Genomic DNA, 17,028 nt, shown 5'->3' on the forward strand with positions numbered 1-17,028 from the left:
TTCAAGATAGTGTTTTGCATAATCATATGTCTATATTGTTCCTTGGCTTTAATTGCTTTTTCACAAGTCTAATTGTCTGGAAAATTCACGTTGAGAATATTTCTGTTCTTTCTTACAAAATTGCATTTGGACACGTGGTTGTTGTTATCACTGTTGTTGTTCAGTCACAAAGTCGTGTCCTACTCTTTGTGACACCATGAACTACAGCACAACAGGCTCCTGTATCCTTCACTATCTCCTGGAGTTTGCTCAAATTCATGTCCATTGAATTTGTGATGCTATCTAACCATCTCATTCTCTACTGTCCCCTACTGTTGCCTTCCATCTTTCCCAGCATCAGGGTATTCTATTAGAAACAGCTCATGTAGTATTGAAAACATTAAAGGCCTATCAAACATGCATTCTTTACCAGCTGAGCCACCAGGAAAGCTCCAATGCGGGAGGCCCAGGTCCATTCCCTGGGTCGGGAAGATCCCCTGGAGAAGGGAAATGATAACCCACTCCAATATTCTTGCCTGGAGAATCCCATGGACAGAGTAGCCTGGTGGGCTTGCAGTCCATGGCGTCACAAGAGTCAGACATGACTTAGCAACTAAACCACTACCACTCAACATGCATTAAGACTGTCAAAACTGCTCCTGTGCAAACTTTGAAAGTGCAATGTGGATTGTGGTCCTGGCTGTGCTGGGCTATATAGACATTAGGGGGAAGATCTGGTCTGCAGATCTAGGATAATTTTAAATTAATTTTGACCAACTTTCAAGATCCCTGTGAGACACAGACTCAGAAAATGATTCCATTCAACTGGACATTTTTCTCTGAGTTTGAGGTCAAGCTGTGGTAAATGTGCCAGGAATATGAGTCACAGGTTTTTTGATGACATGACCGACAGGCTCGGGGACAGGAATCAAAACATCTCAAATGCCCCTTTTCTTTTAGGACCATAGTGGGATATCCCATTTATTTTTGTGGATAACGTGAGGAAATAAGCAGTCAAGAGAATTCCAGCCCTCCAAAGAAAAGAGAGCAGTAACACTAAAACTTCTGCCCCGTGTGTGAGGCTGGACCCCAGCACTCCTTAGCTAGAGCCAGGGAAGCAGCTGCAGGGTTTAGGGAACCAGACCAGCCACCTGCAGGGGGTGGGGAGCAGAACCCTGCAGGCACCCCTCACAGGTGCAAGATCCTGATACAAGCAATTTTAGTCACCTTGCTTCATGAAACTACACCAGTGCCGCAACAACAGGGTTCATTCCCATTTAGTTACCTTTGCAGATGTGCCATGAAGGGGTTCATGAAGCACAGATTTCCTCTTAGCCCTTCAGTCTCAGCACAGACCACAGACACACCTGATATGTCATGCAGCTTCCAGTGCAGCATCGCTCACCAGGCACCTGCACTTAGTTCAAACACAGACAGCAAAGCATGTCCTTGGGTTTCCTCTTTGCCTCCCAGTGATGATCCCACTCGACACTACAAAAATGAATCATCAAAAAGGGAACTGGCCAATGAAAATGAAAGTGTAAGAAGAACCAAAAAGTGATTAACTCTGGAAGTGAAATTCTAATCACATATGAATGGAGTTTAGGAGAAATAGTTAATTGAGGAGTGGGGGATTGGCATGGCTGCTGTTCCAGAGACCAATGCCTCACAGACACCCTGCAGGCACACCTTCAGGATAACTATCATGATTTCTTCCAAGCCTCTTTACTCCTGATCTTTGTTAATGCTTGTCTTCCTCCAAAAGGTGGAGGTTTTTATTTTCAATAATAATATGTTTGCTCTTCCTTATTTTTCACTCCCCGATCTCCAATATTCTCCCAACTGGGGGGAAAAAAAAGGTATTAATCTATTGATATCTCTCTTCATAATAGGCTCTGAGGAAAAAAAAAAAATCAGCTGCATGTGAGCCAATCAGCTGCATGTCAGCTCTCTCCTTGTTTGTGTCTTTTCTATCCATGACACCTGGTTCCTACTTCACGGGCCGTTACTCTGCTCTTACTCTAACCTTCTCTCTGCCCAGCCCCCTAAATCCACCCTTCGCCCCCTCCTGCTCTCAGGCATGCCTTGGCTAATTGGCAGGTTTAAGCTCCTTAGAAAGACAGAAACACCCTCCGGACTTGGTTTCTGGTCCCCTACAGGTTTGGCCCAATGACTCACGTGCACGTTACGATCAGCACAGATGAAGCGGGCGTTTGAGTCTCCGATCCCAGCTTTGTCATCATGGCTCGCTTTCCGCCTGTGCTCCTTGCAGATTCTGACTGTTTCCCCACCTCTAAATCCTTTCCATCCTTGGCAACTGAGTTAAAAGGTCAACCAGAATTTCATTTTTATCATCTCATCTAAAAATAATTTGCTTTCTTCTCTGGACTCAGTGTCTGTCCCACCACTCCTTCCTTCTGAAGTAGGGCTGTCACTACACAACAAAACATCCAGGCCAGCCTCCTAGCATCAGGGCTCTTCCCTCCCTCCCACACCCGTGTGGCCGCGCATCTTGGTAATTCCACATCTGGAGCCCCTTTTCCAGACCCCCATGATTCACTGGGCCTGTTATCGGACCATCCTGCCCGACTTTCTCCCAACCACTGCTCCCACGCTTAAGGAACCTGTTTTATTTTTTAGTTATAATATTAATTTTATATGGTTGAAAAATGAATGTATAGACATCTTCAAAAGCTTTTTTTTTAAAAAAAAGGCATGCATTTCCCCCATATTGGACATCATTGTTACCATGTTGACATGTGTCTTATATGAACTTTTAAAAATTTTATTTATTCTGTATTAGAGTATAGCCAATTAACAAAATGTGACAGTTCCAGGTAAACAGCAAAGGGACTCAGCCATGCATATCAGTTCAGTTCAGTTTAGTCGCTCAGTCGTTTCTGACTCTTGTGACCATGCATATACCTGTATCCATCTTCCCCAAAACTCCCCTCCCATCCAGCCTGCCTTACATGAACCTTTACATAAGCTACAGTGTGGGTAACCACAATTAAATATTATTTCTCTTGCTGGTTGTTTACAAGATTTCTAATTTTCATCATTTCTAGTTTTCAATATTACATGTAATTATATGGCAAATTGTATCACGAGTAAAGCTTTGCTTCTATTGATAATTAATACCTTGGAATAAATTCTTAGGAAGATTCTTTCTGGGTCAAATGATTGAATCATTTTTATGTGTCTTAATACAAATAGTTCTATCAAACAAAGCTGATCATATCACTTGCCCACTTTAAAAATATACATATTTTGCTCATTAGGTACAGAATAAACTCAAGTTCAGCTTCATGGTAGTCTAAGTTATTTATTTTCTTAATTTTTGAAATACTAGAAAACTGTGGCAGGAAGATAAAAAGCCTGGAAAGTAGTTTACTATAATCCTAGATGCAAAAGATAACATCAGTTTAAAATTTGATGTGTAATTGTGTAATTTCTTAAAGGAAACATATATATATATATGTATATATGTTTAATTGTTTAAACAATTAATGTCTACTTGTTTAATTATTTTTGAAAAATAGTATCAGACCTTAATATTATTCTGAAGATTTTCTTCAGTCAATAAACATGGTCAAAGTTTTATATCCTTACTTGTAATTCCACCTCATTCTATTTAGTTGTGGAAGAAGATTCCATTGCCTGAATGCACCATAATTTATTTAAACTGTACCCTATTGGGATATTCAGATTGTTTTCAGCTTTTCACTGATATCAGCCACGCTAACATCTTCCCAATATATCACCTCGAGGGTACTTCCTATGATGAATTTCTAAAGCTGGACTTGCTGTTTATGCACATTTAAATCTTTATGGCCATTACCAAATTGCTTTTAAAAAGAGAAGATATGGCCTCCAATAGCATATGAAAAGGTGGAGTCTCCACATTCTCACTGAAACAGAATGAAGTGTCATTATCTCAGCCAATCTGGTAGAAAAAAAAATCTTTACATCATTTTACTTGTTATTTGTAACTTTTGCATTTTCACACTATTAGCATGTTCATGAATGTATTTGTTTAGTCACTTTCTGTCTCATCCTCTTATTGAATTATCATTGCTATTTCTCTCTGCCTGACAAGACCCTTCCCAGACATCTTGAACAGAATAAACATACCTGACACCTCGTTCATCCGATGCTCTGTCCACAGATATTAAAGCTTGTGACACTGTACATTGCAGAGTGTATTTTCTGTTTCTTTTTTATTTTTTAAATTGTGAAAATATGATAAGACATTTACAGGAGACTTGGAAAGTTGCATACAGTTCCACTATATATTACAATTATTTTTAAGCAGATAAATAAAGATCTTTAATTGGAATTTCATTACCAAAGTCTCAAAAATTAATGGAATGAATAGACAGAAAAGTAGAAAGATACAGTAGACCAGAAAAGCACAATGAACAAATTCAACATAACTAAGATTTACACAATTTTCACATAATAACAGGATACAAATTCTATTCAAGTTCCCATACACTATAAACCAGGAGACACTGTAACATATACAGGGACATAAAACAAGATGCAAAAATTTCCTGGTCTAAAGGCATTGATTGAAATCACACAGAGTCTGTTCTCTTTATCTCTGTGGAATTGTTAGAAATCAATATCAAAAGATATGTGAAAATCACCCACATATTTTCAAGTGCAATATGACATTTACTAGGAGAGATCTTTGACTTAGCCATGAAAGCCTCAATAAAGTTGGGCTGAATGAAACAACGAGGGTGATTGCAGTGAATAAAGCATTTAAATGAGAAATTAATATCAAACATAGTTTTTTAAAAATCCATGTGCTTGAAAATTAAATGTTCAGCAAAGTGTATTTTTTTTCTTGAATGACTGTGTCTGAAATAAATAGTAGTTGCTTTAGGATGGTACTTTTTAAAATCAGTTTTTAAACTTTCCCTACCTAGTAGTATAATGTCTGCATATTGACTTTCATTTTTTTAATGAAAAATGATCATTTCTTTATCTCTGTTAAAATGTTGTTATATCATTGTTGGACTTCCCTGGAGGCTCAGTAATAAAGAATCTGCCTGCCAATTCAGGAGACAGGGGTTCAATCCCTGGGTCAGGAACATTCCCTGGAGAAGGAAATGGCAACCCACTTCCATATTCTTACCTGGAGAATTCCATGGACAGAGAAGCCTAGTGGGCTACAGTCCATGGGGTCACAAAGATTCAGACATGCCTGAGTGACTAAACAAGAACCATAATATCACTTGTGAATTTGCATGGTCTTTCCCAAATGGCAAAACTTACAGCCCCAGGGTGGATCTTCATGTGTTTGTCTATGTCTTCTCATTAGCATGGATCGTAGGCGCATAGGACTATCCCAATCACAACTGTGCGGCTTATTTATAAAAACTCCCCGTGGAGCCAGCAATCAGATCAGAGCCCAGGGTGTGCTCTTTGCGCTCCATTCAGGCTCCATTCATTCTTAAGGATAATCGCTATCTTGACTTCAGAGGCATTTTTGCCTTACTTTGAACTTTATGAAAACCGAGTTCTACAGTGTGTCTTGATTTCCTCCACCTTCCCTCCCACTGGTACAGGAAAATTATTCCATTGCATTAGTAGACCCGTGATTTGTTCATTCATTCTGTGTGTTGATGGGCACGTGGACTGCTTTTAGTCTGGCCTGTTACTGCGAGCGGTGTTGTGTGGCGTGTGCTCTCATGTATTGTGTTGAGACTGTGTGTGTGCTTTCTCTCGGGCGTGCTCTGCACTCAGCTGTTGTAGGTGCTGTCAGGTGATTTCCTGATGTGGTCACACCTCCCCACTCCCGTCATAGTGTGGGTCCCTCCCAGGCCCTTCTGCTCTCACTGCCTGACCCTGAGGATCTTTCGTTTTAGTCATTCTGGTGGGTGTACAGTTGTTTTAATTTGCTTTTCCCTGATGACTGATCACAGCCATCACTTTTTTATATTTATTGGTCTCTTGAGTAACCTCTTTTATGAATTTTCAGTTGAAGTCTTTTGTCCATCTCTTTTCATATGGGAATACCTGTCTTTTACTTATTGATTTGTATATAGTTTTTATACATCTGAATGCAATCTTTTGTTGACTCTATATTCAGCAGCTATACTCTTATACTCTGGTCTGCCTTTCTGGTTTCATAATGATGTCTTTTGTTAAAGACAAGTTTTCCATTTCAGTGAATCAAATTCATTTTGGCTCATTTTTCTTTCATGGCTAGTGTGTTTATTTGTATTCAAATTGAGTTATATCTATTTTTATCTTAACATTTTTGTGTCCAGTTTAAGACATCTTGCCTCTCCAAAATTATAAAAACATTGTCTTAGGATTTTTGCAAAAGACTTATTTTATCTTCCACATTTACATGTCTTCATTCCATCTGGAATTAATTTTTGTGTATTATGAAGAAGATTCTAGGAATTTTTTTTCTGTCCACAGTGCAGTTCAGTTGACCATTTGTTGATAAACCAGCGTTTCTCCATTAACTACAGTGCAACCTTTTTCATGAACCAGATAATTATATATAAAAAACTGTCAACCTGGAATCTATATTCAAACTGCCTATCATTCCCTTATAAGAGTTCCTGTTTTGCAAGTTATTTTGGCTATTCCTTGCACCTTGTGGGATCTTATTTTCCTGACCAAAGGCTGAACCCTGGCTATGGCAGTGAAAGCCTGGTGACCTAACCACTAAGCAACCAGGGAATGCCTATGTAATTACTGTGAACACACAAAATTGATGTATATTCACCAGGCATATATGACTCTTTAGGAGAAACTAGTATCCAGCTAGGAACATAGTTTAATACAAACAAAGTAAATAAATTATTTGGAGACACTGGAAATTGCACAGCACACCTCTTACAATTCTTTATGACTCATAAATCAAACAGGTAACACATTACTAAGGTTACAGAGGATTTGAACCATGCAATTACTGAACTTATTTAAAGGAGTTATACAGCCTTCAAGTAAAATTTGCACATTCTGTTCAAGTAAATATGAAACATGTACAGATATGATCACAAACTAGAAGAAAGCTAATCAATAAATATCAATAAAATAGAGAATCACTTTCTTCTGTACTCAACATCCTGATCAAAATGTAATAAAAATAGAGAAGTATAGCAAGAAAGTAACAAAATGCATTCTCCATTTTGAAAATAAAAGACACATGATTAACAGATTAATGTAAAATTTACAGCCCTAAATGCAAGTATTAGAAAAAAGAAGATCACTTGAAGATCAGTAAGTTAAGCTTCTAGATAAGGGAATTTAAAACATAGTATCAAAATAAATTCAAAAAAGTACAGTGGAAAAACAGCAAACATAGTAAAATAAATTAATGGAAGAAACAATGTAGAGAATTACCAACAAACTGATTTGTTTTCAACAAAACTGTAGAAAAACCGACAAACTGATTCTTGAAAAAATATCATTGAGTAGAAAAATAATAGACATATTCAGATAAAATTCAGGAAACCCAAATAACCAATATTAGAAATGGAATAGAAATACACTCCTACAATAGAAATTATTTTTACAACATTGAAGAAAATAATGGATTATATTATGCCAATATATTGGAAAAATCTTCCAGGCAAAAGAAAAAACTAGAGAAATGAGCTGATCCATTTAATAAGACTGAAATAACCTTCATATCAAAGAACAAGAGCTGGAAATAAAAATTAAGAGCTGAACTATAAAATTACTCCTATTTATATAGTAAGAAAAATGACCTGTCTGATCATCTAAACAGGTTTAGAAAAAGTAGTTTAATAGGATTGAGTGCATTTTCATGATCAACAGCATAAGTAGATAAAAACCTTCCTACCATAGTGAGCAGCAGGGAACTTTTCTTAAAATGATAGAGTAGGTAATAAAGCCTTTCCACAAGAATACAGTGCCGTGTACAAACAGCAGTAAGTGACGCAGCGCACATCACAGCTGTGGGCAGCCCGATGTCATGGGGTCAGTCAGTCTCGAGCCTCTTCTTCCCTCTGCCTAAGACCTATGATGGTCTCGTCTAGTCCCATGGTTAAAAGCCATTTATTTGCTGAACACACAGGTTTACTCTTTCCTTCCAGACTTCTCTGCAAAGCTCCAGATTGGCATGAGCAGCCGGCTGCTCACTGTCCAGCGGGCATCCTGAATTCACAGGCCCAAACCAGAACGTCTGGTCTTCCCACGCCACGACCCCTGCCCCTGCCCCGTCCCCTACTCAGCCGTGACTTCCCCACGGCTCTGGCTCCTTTCGCACAAGCCCTCGCGTGGCCTCGCACCCTCTCTGTACCCCACAGGCCTTCTGCAGCCATGGTTCCCACCATCACACCGCGCCCAGAATCTGCCAGCCGCTCAGTGCTCCCGGCCCACTCCTCTAAGCAGCACACCTCTCACTCCTGGTTCTGCCTTTCCCTGGAGAGCTGGTTGTCAACGCAAGCACAGAGTAGATTTTTTTTCCTAAATCACAGGTGGGGTGACTGCTTCACCACAAACACCGCCCTGGTGGATCACCCAGGGTGAGAGCCAGAACCCGCAGAATAAGCTTCCAAGCCCTGGGCCTCGCCCTTTTGCACCCCCGTCCATCCCCCACATGTTTCTCTGGCCTTAGCGCCTCTTCCATAGGCCCTCTCTCTGCTCGTTACACTGCCTGCCCGCATGGTCTCAAACGCTGAGGGCGTGCCCCCTGTGTCGGGCTTTTGCTGGGTTCACTCTGCCCTCTCATCAAATGTGGGGCTTCCCTGGCGGCTCAGATAGTAAAGAATCTGTCTGCCATGCAGGAGGCTGGGTTTCATTCCTAGTTCAGGAAGAGTCTCATCAAATATAACAAACCTCTCATCTCCTGCAAGTCTCTACTCAATGCTCTCCTCAGCAACATGGGTTATCAGCCATCTCATTTAATTCTTAAATACATGGGTTATCCAGCCATGTCATTTAATTCCTAAATCTCCTCCCCACCCTTCAGTTCTGTCAAGGGTGATGCTGCTTATCCTGCTCTGCTTTTGTTTTTTCTTTTCTCAGTGACATTTACCACCTACGAACATGCAACTTTCTTATTTTTTACAGTTTATGGGTTTCTTTGCTCATCTCTTGCCATTACCTACTGTGCAAGCTCCATGAAGGCAGGGTTTTTCCTTTAGTTCACTGATATATCCTGATATATGCCTGATAATAGTCGGTGCTCAAGAAGTGTTCCTTGAATTGTTGAACTGCATTATATACTGAAGGGGGTTTGGCTTAGACTCACAATAGTATGTTCAACCTCACAAATATTCAGGGAGATGTCATTTAAACAAGAGACCTTCCCACAACCATCAGATTTTCTCTTCATACAACTATTACAGTCTGATGTCATCAGGTATTGGTAAAGATGTGGCGACACAGAGCCCTTTGTAATTTATTGTGAGACTGTATGTAGCTATAGTCACAGGGAGCACAACTTTGCCATTTCTCTTTCCGAGCCTAGAGAGATCCAAGGATGAGCACCATTTATCATCATAAAATATAGAGACTGACTATCTTTCAGTAGATAAGTGAAGCATTTATTCTGCTTCTGAAGTGAGTTACCAAAGTCTACATCTCTAGTTTAGAGGAATTTCACCTGATACTCAATGTAAAAAAGCAACTTGAGGGAATTCCCTGGCAGTCCAGTGGTAAAGACTCTGCACTTTCATTGCTGAGAGCCCAGGTTTGATCCCTGGTCAGGGAAATAAGATCCCGTGAGCTATGCAGAGTGATCACATACAGAAACAAACAAAGCTACACAAAAAAGCTTAAAAAAAAAAAAAAAGCAACTTGAATATGAGACAAGCACATACATGCCAAAATTACATCTATTAAGTAATTATTGTCAAACAGACAAAATAGTACTATATATTTTTGGAGATATGTATACACATATATGCATAGGAAAATATAAATGAGAAGAAACCATTGTGATTTCAGGAGGTGGGAATGAGAGGGAAAACAATGAGTAAGTGGAGAGGAGGGGGAGTAGGACTGTGTTATTGGCATAGATTAAAAAAAAAATCTGAAGCAAATAGGGCAAAATGTTAAAATGATGGTGGGCATCCAAGTGTCTACTATATTCTGTGCTTTCCTCTGTATTAAAGATATTTTAAATTGAACATTTAAAAATATACTACATTCTTTATACTTTATTCAGGGTTTGATATTTTCCCTGAGTGTATAATATGCACAAAGTAAGTAAGTAGTATTTGTGCACAATTTTTTTGTGTAATAGTTATTGTGATTTTTATCTTTCTTACAATTTCATGCAATTAACAGTAAGTAGAAGAGGATTAAAGCATTCAGGAAATATGGATTTTTGTTGATATTAAACTCTTTTATCCATTTGAATTTCCATGGATAGAACTACAGCTCTGCGGCTTCCTCTGACATAGAGATTTTTTAAGTTACTCTGAAAAAATATCTGTAAATCTGATAGAAGTATGATAAAATATTAGGAAAAAAGGAGTTTACACTACACAATTCCACTTTTGTGTTGGTATCTCAAATCATGCATTTTTCCTGAAAATAGACTGTGTAAAAGCAGACACACCGGAAACTGAGACCGCTCGGGTTCAGGTAGACAGTGACCGCCTGGTGTGGCCGTCATCTCTGCCAGCGGCTCTCCCAGCGTGCATGCTGCCACCTCGTGGGGCGTTTCTGGAACGACACTGGTACCACAGGCATCACAATCTGCCATTAGCTTAGAACAAAGTTGTGTCAAACCCATCTTTGGTCAGCGTGCGCGAAAGACCTTTGAGTCGTGAAAAGAGCTGACGGTCTCCGAAGACCTAGTTTCATCCCTGAGCACCCAGTGCAGCCAACAGCTGCAAGTCCTCCCTGTGTCCATCTCAGACAGAAGCCTCGGGCTCAACTGTTTGCTGGTGGGCCGCATGAGCCCGGGTGAGGCTCCAGGCTCACCCAGGACCGGCAGACAGGGACCGGCGCGCCGGGTGGGGCTGGGGAGGGGGAATGGGCTGGGGCGCCCCCGAGTCCTGCGCCGGGCACCCTCGCGGCCGGCCGCCTTTCAGCCGTGTTCTCCTTGCAGCCTGCACTTCATCGTGTTTGACACGGAGCTGGCCCACGACATCCTGCGAGTGTGGGACGGCCCGGCGGACAGCGCCATCCTGCTGAAGGAGTGGAGCGGCTCGGCGCTGCCCGAGGACATCCACAGCACCTTCAACTCCCTCACCCTGCAGTTCGACAGCGACTTCTTCATCAGCAAGTCCGGCTTCTCCGTGCAGTTCTCAAGTAGGTGGACGGCCCCTCCTCCCTCCGCGGGCCTCTCCTCTCGGGGTTGCCAGGGAGACAGGGCCCATTCGTGTCTAAAGGCTCCCGCTGCTCCTGACAGGATGGACCTTTTGTTGAGCAAAATATGAAAATTTGAAAACGCCTATCAAGAGAATGGCTTGTCTTAGGAAATTCTCTCCACTCTCAGATGGTGATAGACAGATGCTGTCTTTGGTGGTGGTGGTTTAGTGGCTGTGTTGTGTCCACCTCTTGCAAACCCATAGACTGTAGCCCATCAGGCTCCTCTGTCCATGGGATTCTCCAGGCAAGAATATTTGAGTGGGTTGTCATGCCCCCCCTCCAGGGGGTCTTCCCAACCCAGGAATCGAACCCAGGTCTCCTATATTGCAAGCAGATTCTTTACCGTCTGAGCTACCAGGGAAGTCCATGCTCTCTTTAGTTATGTGGAAAGAAAATACTTTAAAGATTTGAGTTAATCAGTACGTATATGAACGTGGGCCCCAGACAGGTGTGAGTCTGTACCAGAAGGTCAGGTTTATCTTGGGTGCCCCCTTCCCACACCTGACATCTAGCCCAGGCTCCTTCAATCCCCTGGGTGCTGCCACAAAGTATGAATGGTGGCAGTCTGCTTCAACTGGCTGCTCTCAGCTCCCCTGCCATTCTCCCTGCTTAGGGCTGAGGTGTCAAGCAGCTTCTGTAGGACAGTCATCTCTGAGGATTTAGTGGCTTCACGTTTGCAGTTTTAAGTGCTTACCTCCTGAAGACGGTCCCCGCCTTCACTGTCCAGCACATTTTTAAGGAACCGTTTCCAGACGGAAGGGGTGGGGATATTTTGTGGCAGATGAGTCTGTGAATACCCTTCAAACCACACCATGTAGAAGTGTCGTATAACGTGGTAGCTCCCAGGTCAGCTGTCATCATAAACCGACCGGAATTTTCACATAAACACATTCTGGCACGATTCATTTCTTGGCAGGTCACTTGTGAGCCACATTTAAGAGTTACATTAGAAAATGGACTGAGGTCAATTTGACGTTTTAAGGGGTTGGTAATGAAATTGAGGTTAAAGTCTGCACAATTTCTTACCTCGGGTTCACTGTGCTTCGAGGCCGTAATTTGTGAACACGTGTTCATGGAATAGAATCTCTACATGGTAAAAATTTCATTGGTTTATGGCCAAAATATCAAGGTAAGTTTGCTCCGGTTGTCCTGGCTTGGGGAAAAAAAAAGTTTTTGTTCCAAGATTATATCATTTTTGCTCTTTTTCTGTGAGATAAAGATGTCTTCTGTCTTCAGAAACAGTGGTGAGAGTACATGGCAGGTGTGGTATACTGTCCTTATTTGACAACAAAAACTTCAGTACAGTTATGAGGTTATAGTTTCCTCTCCTACCCATTATGTACTCTCCTGGCTGCATTTTTGCCTTTTTCCTTTTATAATAGACTTTTTTTTTTTATTTTTTTTCTTTTAATTCTTATTTTTACTTTATTTTACTTTACAATACTGTATTGGTTTTGCCATACATTGACATGAATCCACCACGGGTGTACATGCGATCCCAAACATGAACCCCCCTCCCACCTCCCTCCCCACAACATCCCTCTGGGTCATCCCGGTGCACCAGCCCCAAGCATGCTGTATCCTGCATCGGACATAGACTGGTGATTCGATTCTTACATGATAGTATACATGTTTCAATGCCATTCTCCCAAACCATCCCACCCTCTCCCTCTCCCTCTGAGTCCAAAAGTCCGCTATACACATCTGTGTCTTTTTTGCTGTCTTGCATACAGGGTCATCATTGCCATCTTTCTAAATTCCATATATATGTGTTAGTATACTGTATTGGTGTTTTTCTTTCTGGCTTACTTCACTCTGTATAATCGGCTCCAGTTTCATCCATCTCATCAGAACTGATTCAGATGTATTCTTTTTAACGGCTGAGAAAGAGACACATGTACCCCAGTGTTCCTCGCAGCACTGTTTATAATAGCCAGGACATGGAAACAACCTAGATGTCCATCAGCAGATGAATGGATAAGAAAGCTGTGGTACATATACACAATGGAGTATTACTCAGCCGTTAATATAATAGACTATTTTTAAGCGCACTTTTAAGTTCACAGCACATTTGAGAGCAAGGTACAGAGATTTCCCACGTAGACTCTGCCTCGGCCTATCCACAGCCTCCTCTGTTATCTACACCCCCACCAGATGGTGCGTGTGTTACAGCTGATAAACCTGTACTAACACATCATCACTCTAAGGCCATGGTTTACATGGGGTTCACTCTTGTGTTGCACATTCTGTGAGTCTGGACAAGTGTGTAATAACTTGTGTCCATCATTACTGTCTCATATAAAGCAGTTTCACAGCCCTAAAAATCCTCTGTGCTTTTCCCATTAATTCCTCCCACATCCGAAATAACCCCTGGCAAACAGTGATAGTTTTTCTTTCTCCATAATTTTGCCTTTTCTATATCAGGTAGTTGGAATCATATAGTGTACAACTTTTTAACATTGGCTTCTTTCAGTTAATAATGTGCGTTTAAAGTCCCTCTACCACCCTTATGGCAGAAAGTGAAGAAGAACTAAAGAGCCTCTTGATGAAAGTGAAAGAGGAGTGTGAAAAAGTTGGCTTAAAGCTCAACATTCAGGAAATGAGGATCATGGTATCTGGTCCCATCACTTCATGGCAAATAGATGGGGAAACAGTAAAAACAGTGACAGACTTTATTTTGGGGGGCTCCAAAATCACTGCAGATGGTGACTGCAGCCATGAAATTAAAAGATACTTACTCCTTGGAAGGAAAGTTATGACCAACCTAGATAGCATATTCAAAAGCAGAGACATTATTTTGCCAACAAAGGTCTGTCTAGTCAAGGCTATGGTTCTTCCAGTGGTCATGTATGGATGTGAGAGTTGGACTGTGAAGAAAGCTGAGCACAGAAGAATTGATGCTTCTGAACTGTGGTGTTGGAGAAGACTCTTGAGAGTCCCTTGGACTGCAGGGAGATCCAACCAGTCCATTTTAAAGGAGATCAGTCCTGGGTGTTCATTGGAAGGACTGATGCTGAGGCTGAAACTCCAATACTTTGGCCATCTCATGCGAAGAGTTGATTCATTGGCAAAGACTCTGATGCTGGGAGGGATTGGGGGCAGGAGAAAAAGGGGGCAACAGAGGATGAGATGGCTGGATGGCATCACTGACTTGATGGACATGAGTTTGAGTAAATTCTGGGAGTTAGTGATGGACAGGGAGGCCTGCGTGCTGCAATTTTTGGGGTCGCAAAGAGTCGGACACAACTGAATGACTGAACTGAACTGAAGGCCTTAGCTTGATGGCTCATTTCTTTTCAGTGCTGAATAATATCCCATTGTCTGGATGTACCACTGTTTATCCGTTCACCTAATGAAGGACCTGTTGATTGCTCCCAATTTTTGGTGATAATGAATATAGCTGCTCTAAACATTTGCATGTAGGTTTCTGTATGAACTTAAGTTTTTAAGTCCTTTGCATAAATACCAAGGAGTGTGATTGCAGGATTATCTGGTAAGAGAATGTTCTTTTATTTCTGACCTTTTAAAATCTTCCTGTTTAAAAATTCATGTGACAGAACAAAGAAATCATTTATTTTTTTATATTCCTCATTATATTCTCTTTTAAAAGACATCTTCCTAGTTTGGGTTAAAGACAAAGGAGTGTCTTTTATTATAGTTATTTGAGAGCATAGACATTTATATCCTATATTTGTAATTACACAAATAATATATTTAATTAATATGGTGCTTAGGAAGTGATAAACATGAACACATCCATTAAAGTTCCTACAGAAATGAAACTTGCTTAATTGACTTTGGTTTTCCAAAGTGTTCTAGTTTGAACAATATGAAATTGTCATTTTTGCAGATTAAAAAAATGGTTAAATATTGGCATTTATGGTTTAGCATAGCACTTGGTGTGTGTGAACGCATGTGTGGTCAGTCACTTCAGTCATGTCTGACTCTTTGTGACCCTATGGATGGTAGCCCGCCAAGCTCCTCTGTCCAAGGAATTCTCCAGGCAAGAATACTGGAGTGAGTTGCTGTGCCCTTCTCCAGGAACATTTGGTATACCCTTTGGGAAATACCATTTTAAGAGTGAAAATATAATGCTGAGTCTGAGGTATTTTTATGAATGAGTTTCTACAAAGTCTTTAAAACTCTGTGGGAGGGAAAAATTGCAAGATATAAAATAATTGCTTGGCATTATTTAGAAAAACTTGGCTTGAATTGTGATGCTGAAAATTTGGGTTTGAATCTTGACCTCTGGGGCTTCCCCCGTGGCTCAGTAGTAAAGAATCCACCTACAATTCAGGAGCCACAGGAGTCACTGGTTCAGTCCCTGGGTTGGGAATGTCCCCTGGAGCTGGAAATGGCAACCCACTCCAGTATTCTTGCCTGGAGAATCCCATGGACAGAGGAACCTGGCGGGCTACAGTCAGACGCAACTAAAGCAACTTAGCACAGCACACAGCCCAGCCCATTTTCCCTTTGTCTGCTTAGGTCTACTCTCTGCCATATCTCAGGCTTCTCGATCCTAGTGGTGGACATGCATGGACCAGCTTGGTGCCTTCTAGCCGGTTCCTCCAGTGAAGAGCTCCGGCAGGAGACGGGAAGTGCAGGGAGGAGAGTGGTGTCAGGCTGTGCTGTATCTCCCTTTCAGATTCCCTCAGTCAGCGCTCACTGTTCTTCTCAAGAAGCTGTATCCATATAGTATCTCTCCAGGTTTCTATACACCCAGTAACTACACTTCTACTTGGGCTTTTCCAAATCCAACATTTGTAAGGAAACCCTCTCAAATAACCCCCTGGAAGTGTGTCATATCTTTCATTTTGGATTTTCAGTGATAGAGTTCCCAAAAGAACAGTGTAAAGCCCATGAAACTGACATCCCCATGTCCCGGAAACTCCCTTCAGCATCAAGCTGGGATATCTGGTCAACCTCCCTGCACCCATGACCAAAAGTGTCTCTTTCCACTCGTGCAGTTTCTGAGCCATCTTTTCCCCTTTGGGGAATCCAGCTATAAAACTAAGTCAGGCTGGAGCCTTTCTAAAACAAAGGCTTGAATCCCCTTCAAAAATGTAAAAGAGCCTATCCCTCAAGCCCCAGAAGCCTAGCTGTTCTTCTGTAGGTAGAAGCTGGAAAAACCCCATTTATTTGTCTTAACAATCCTGAAACATAAGAAGAAGAGGTACTTTATGTGTAAGTTAGATAATGCTGCCATTCCTAAGACAAGCTAACGTTAGACTATGAAGCGTTGGCACTAATCTGTGATTTCAAAGGGGCTTCCCTGGTATCTCAGGTGATAAAGAATCTGGCTGCAATGTGGGAAACCCAGGTTTGATCCATGGGTTGGGAAGATCCCCTGGAGGAGGCCATGGCAATCCACTCCACTATTCTTGCCTGGAGAATTCCACGGACAAAGGAGCCTGGTGGGCTACAGTCCATGGGTCACAAAGAGTTGGACATGACTGAGCAACTAACAGTTTCACTTTCATGATTTCAAAATAAAATTTAAAAAATAATGGAACTTAAATATTTTCCTCAAATAATTGATACTTCAAGTATGACCTTTGTTACAAAACAAAAATGACATTTATTCAAACAAAAATGACATTTATTCAATAGCATTAAATTAGTTTTCGTGGTAAACCATTTTAACTTGATAGTATGCCAATACTATGTGAACTCTGCTTTGTAGGTGTAACCTAATCATTGAAGGGAGAAGCTTATTTGAGTAGTTTT

The 17,028-nt window shown here is 41.2% G+C and overlaps 1 protein-coding gene across 1 annotated transcript in view; it reads left to right on the top strand.

Annotated features, from left to right (window-relative positions):
• The window catches only part of CSMD1 (CUB and Sushi multiple domains 1), a 2,085,346-nt gene that overhangs the window by 1,772,828 nt on the left and 295,490 nt on the right, over window positions 1-17,028 (top strand). Inside the window, 1 exon segment of the mRNA XM_018042044.1 lies at window positions 11,039-11,241. Coding sequence (XP_017897533.1) covers window positions 11,039-11,241 — 203 coding nt within the window.

The sequence above is a fragment of the Capra hircus genome, chromosome 27 (genome assembly GCF_001704415.2).
Source record: "Capra hircus breed San Clemente chromosome 27, ASM170441v1, whole genome shotgun sequence".
Taxonomy (NCBI): Eukaryota; Metazoa; Chordata; class Mammalia; order Artiodactyla; family Bovidae; genus Capra; species Capra hircus.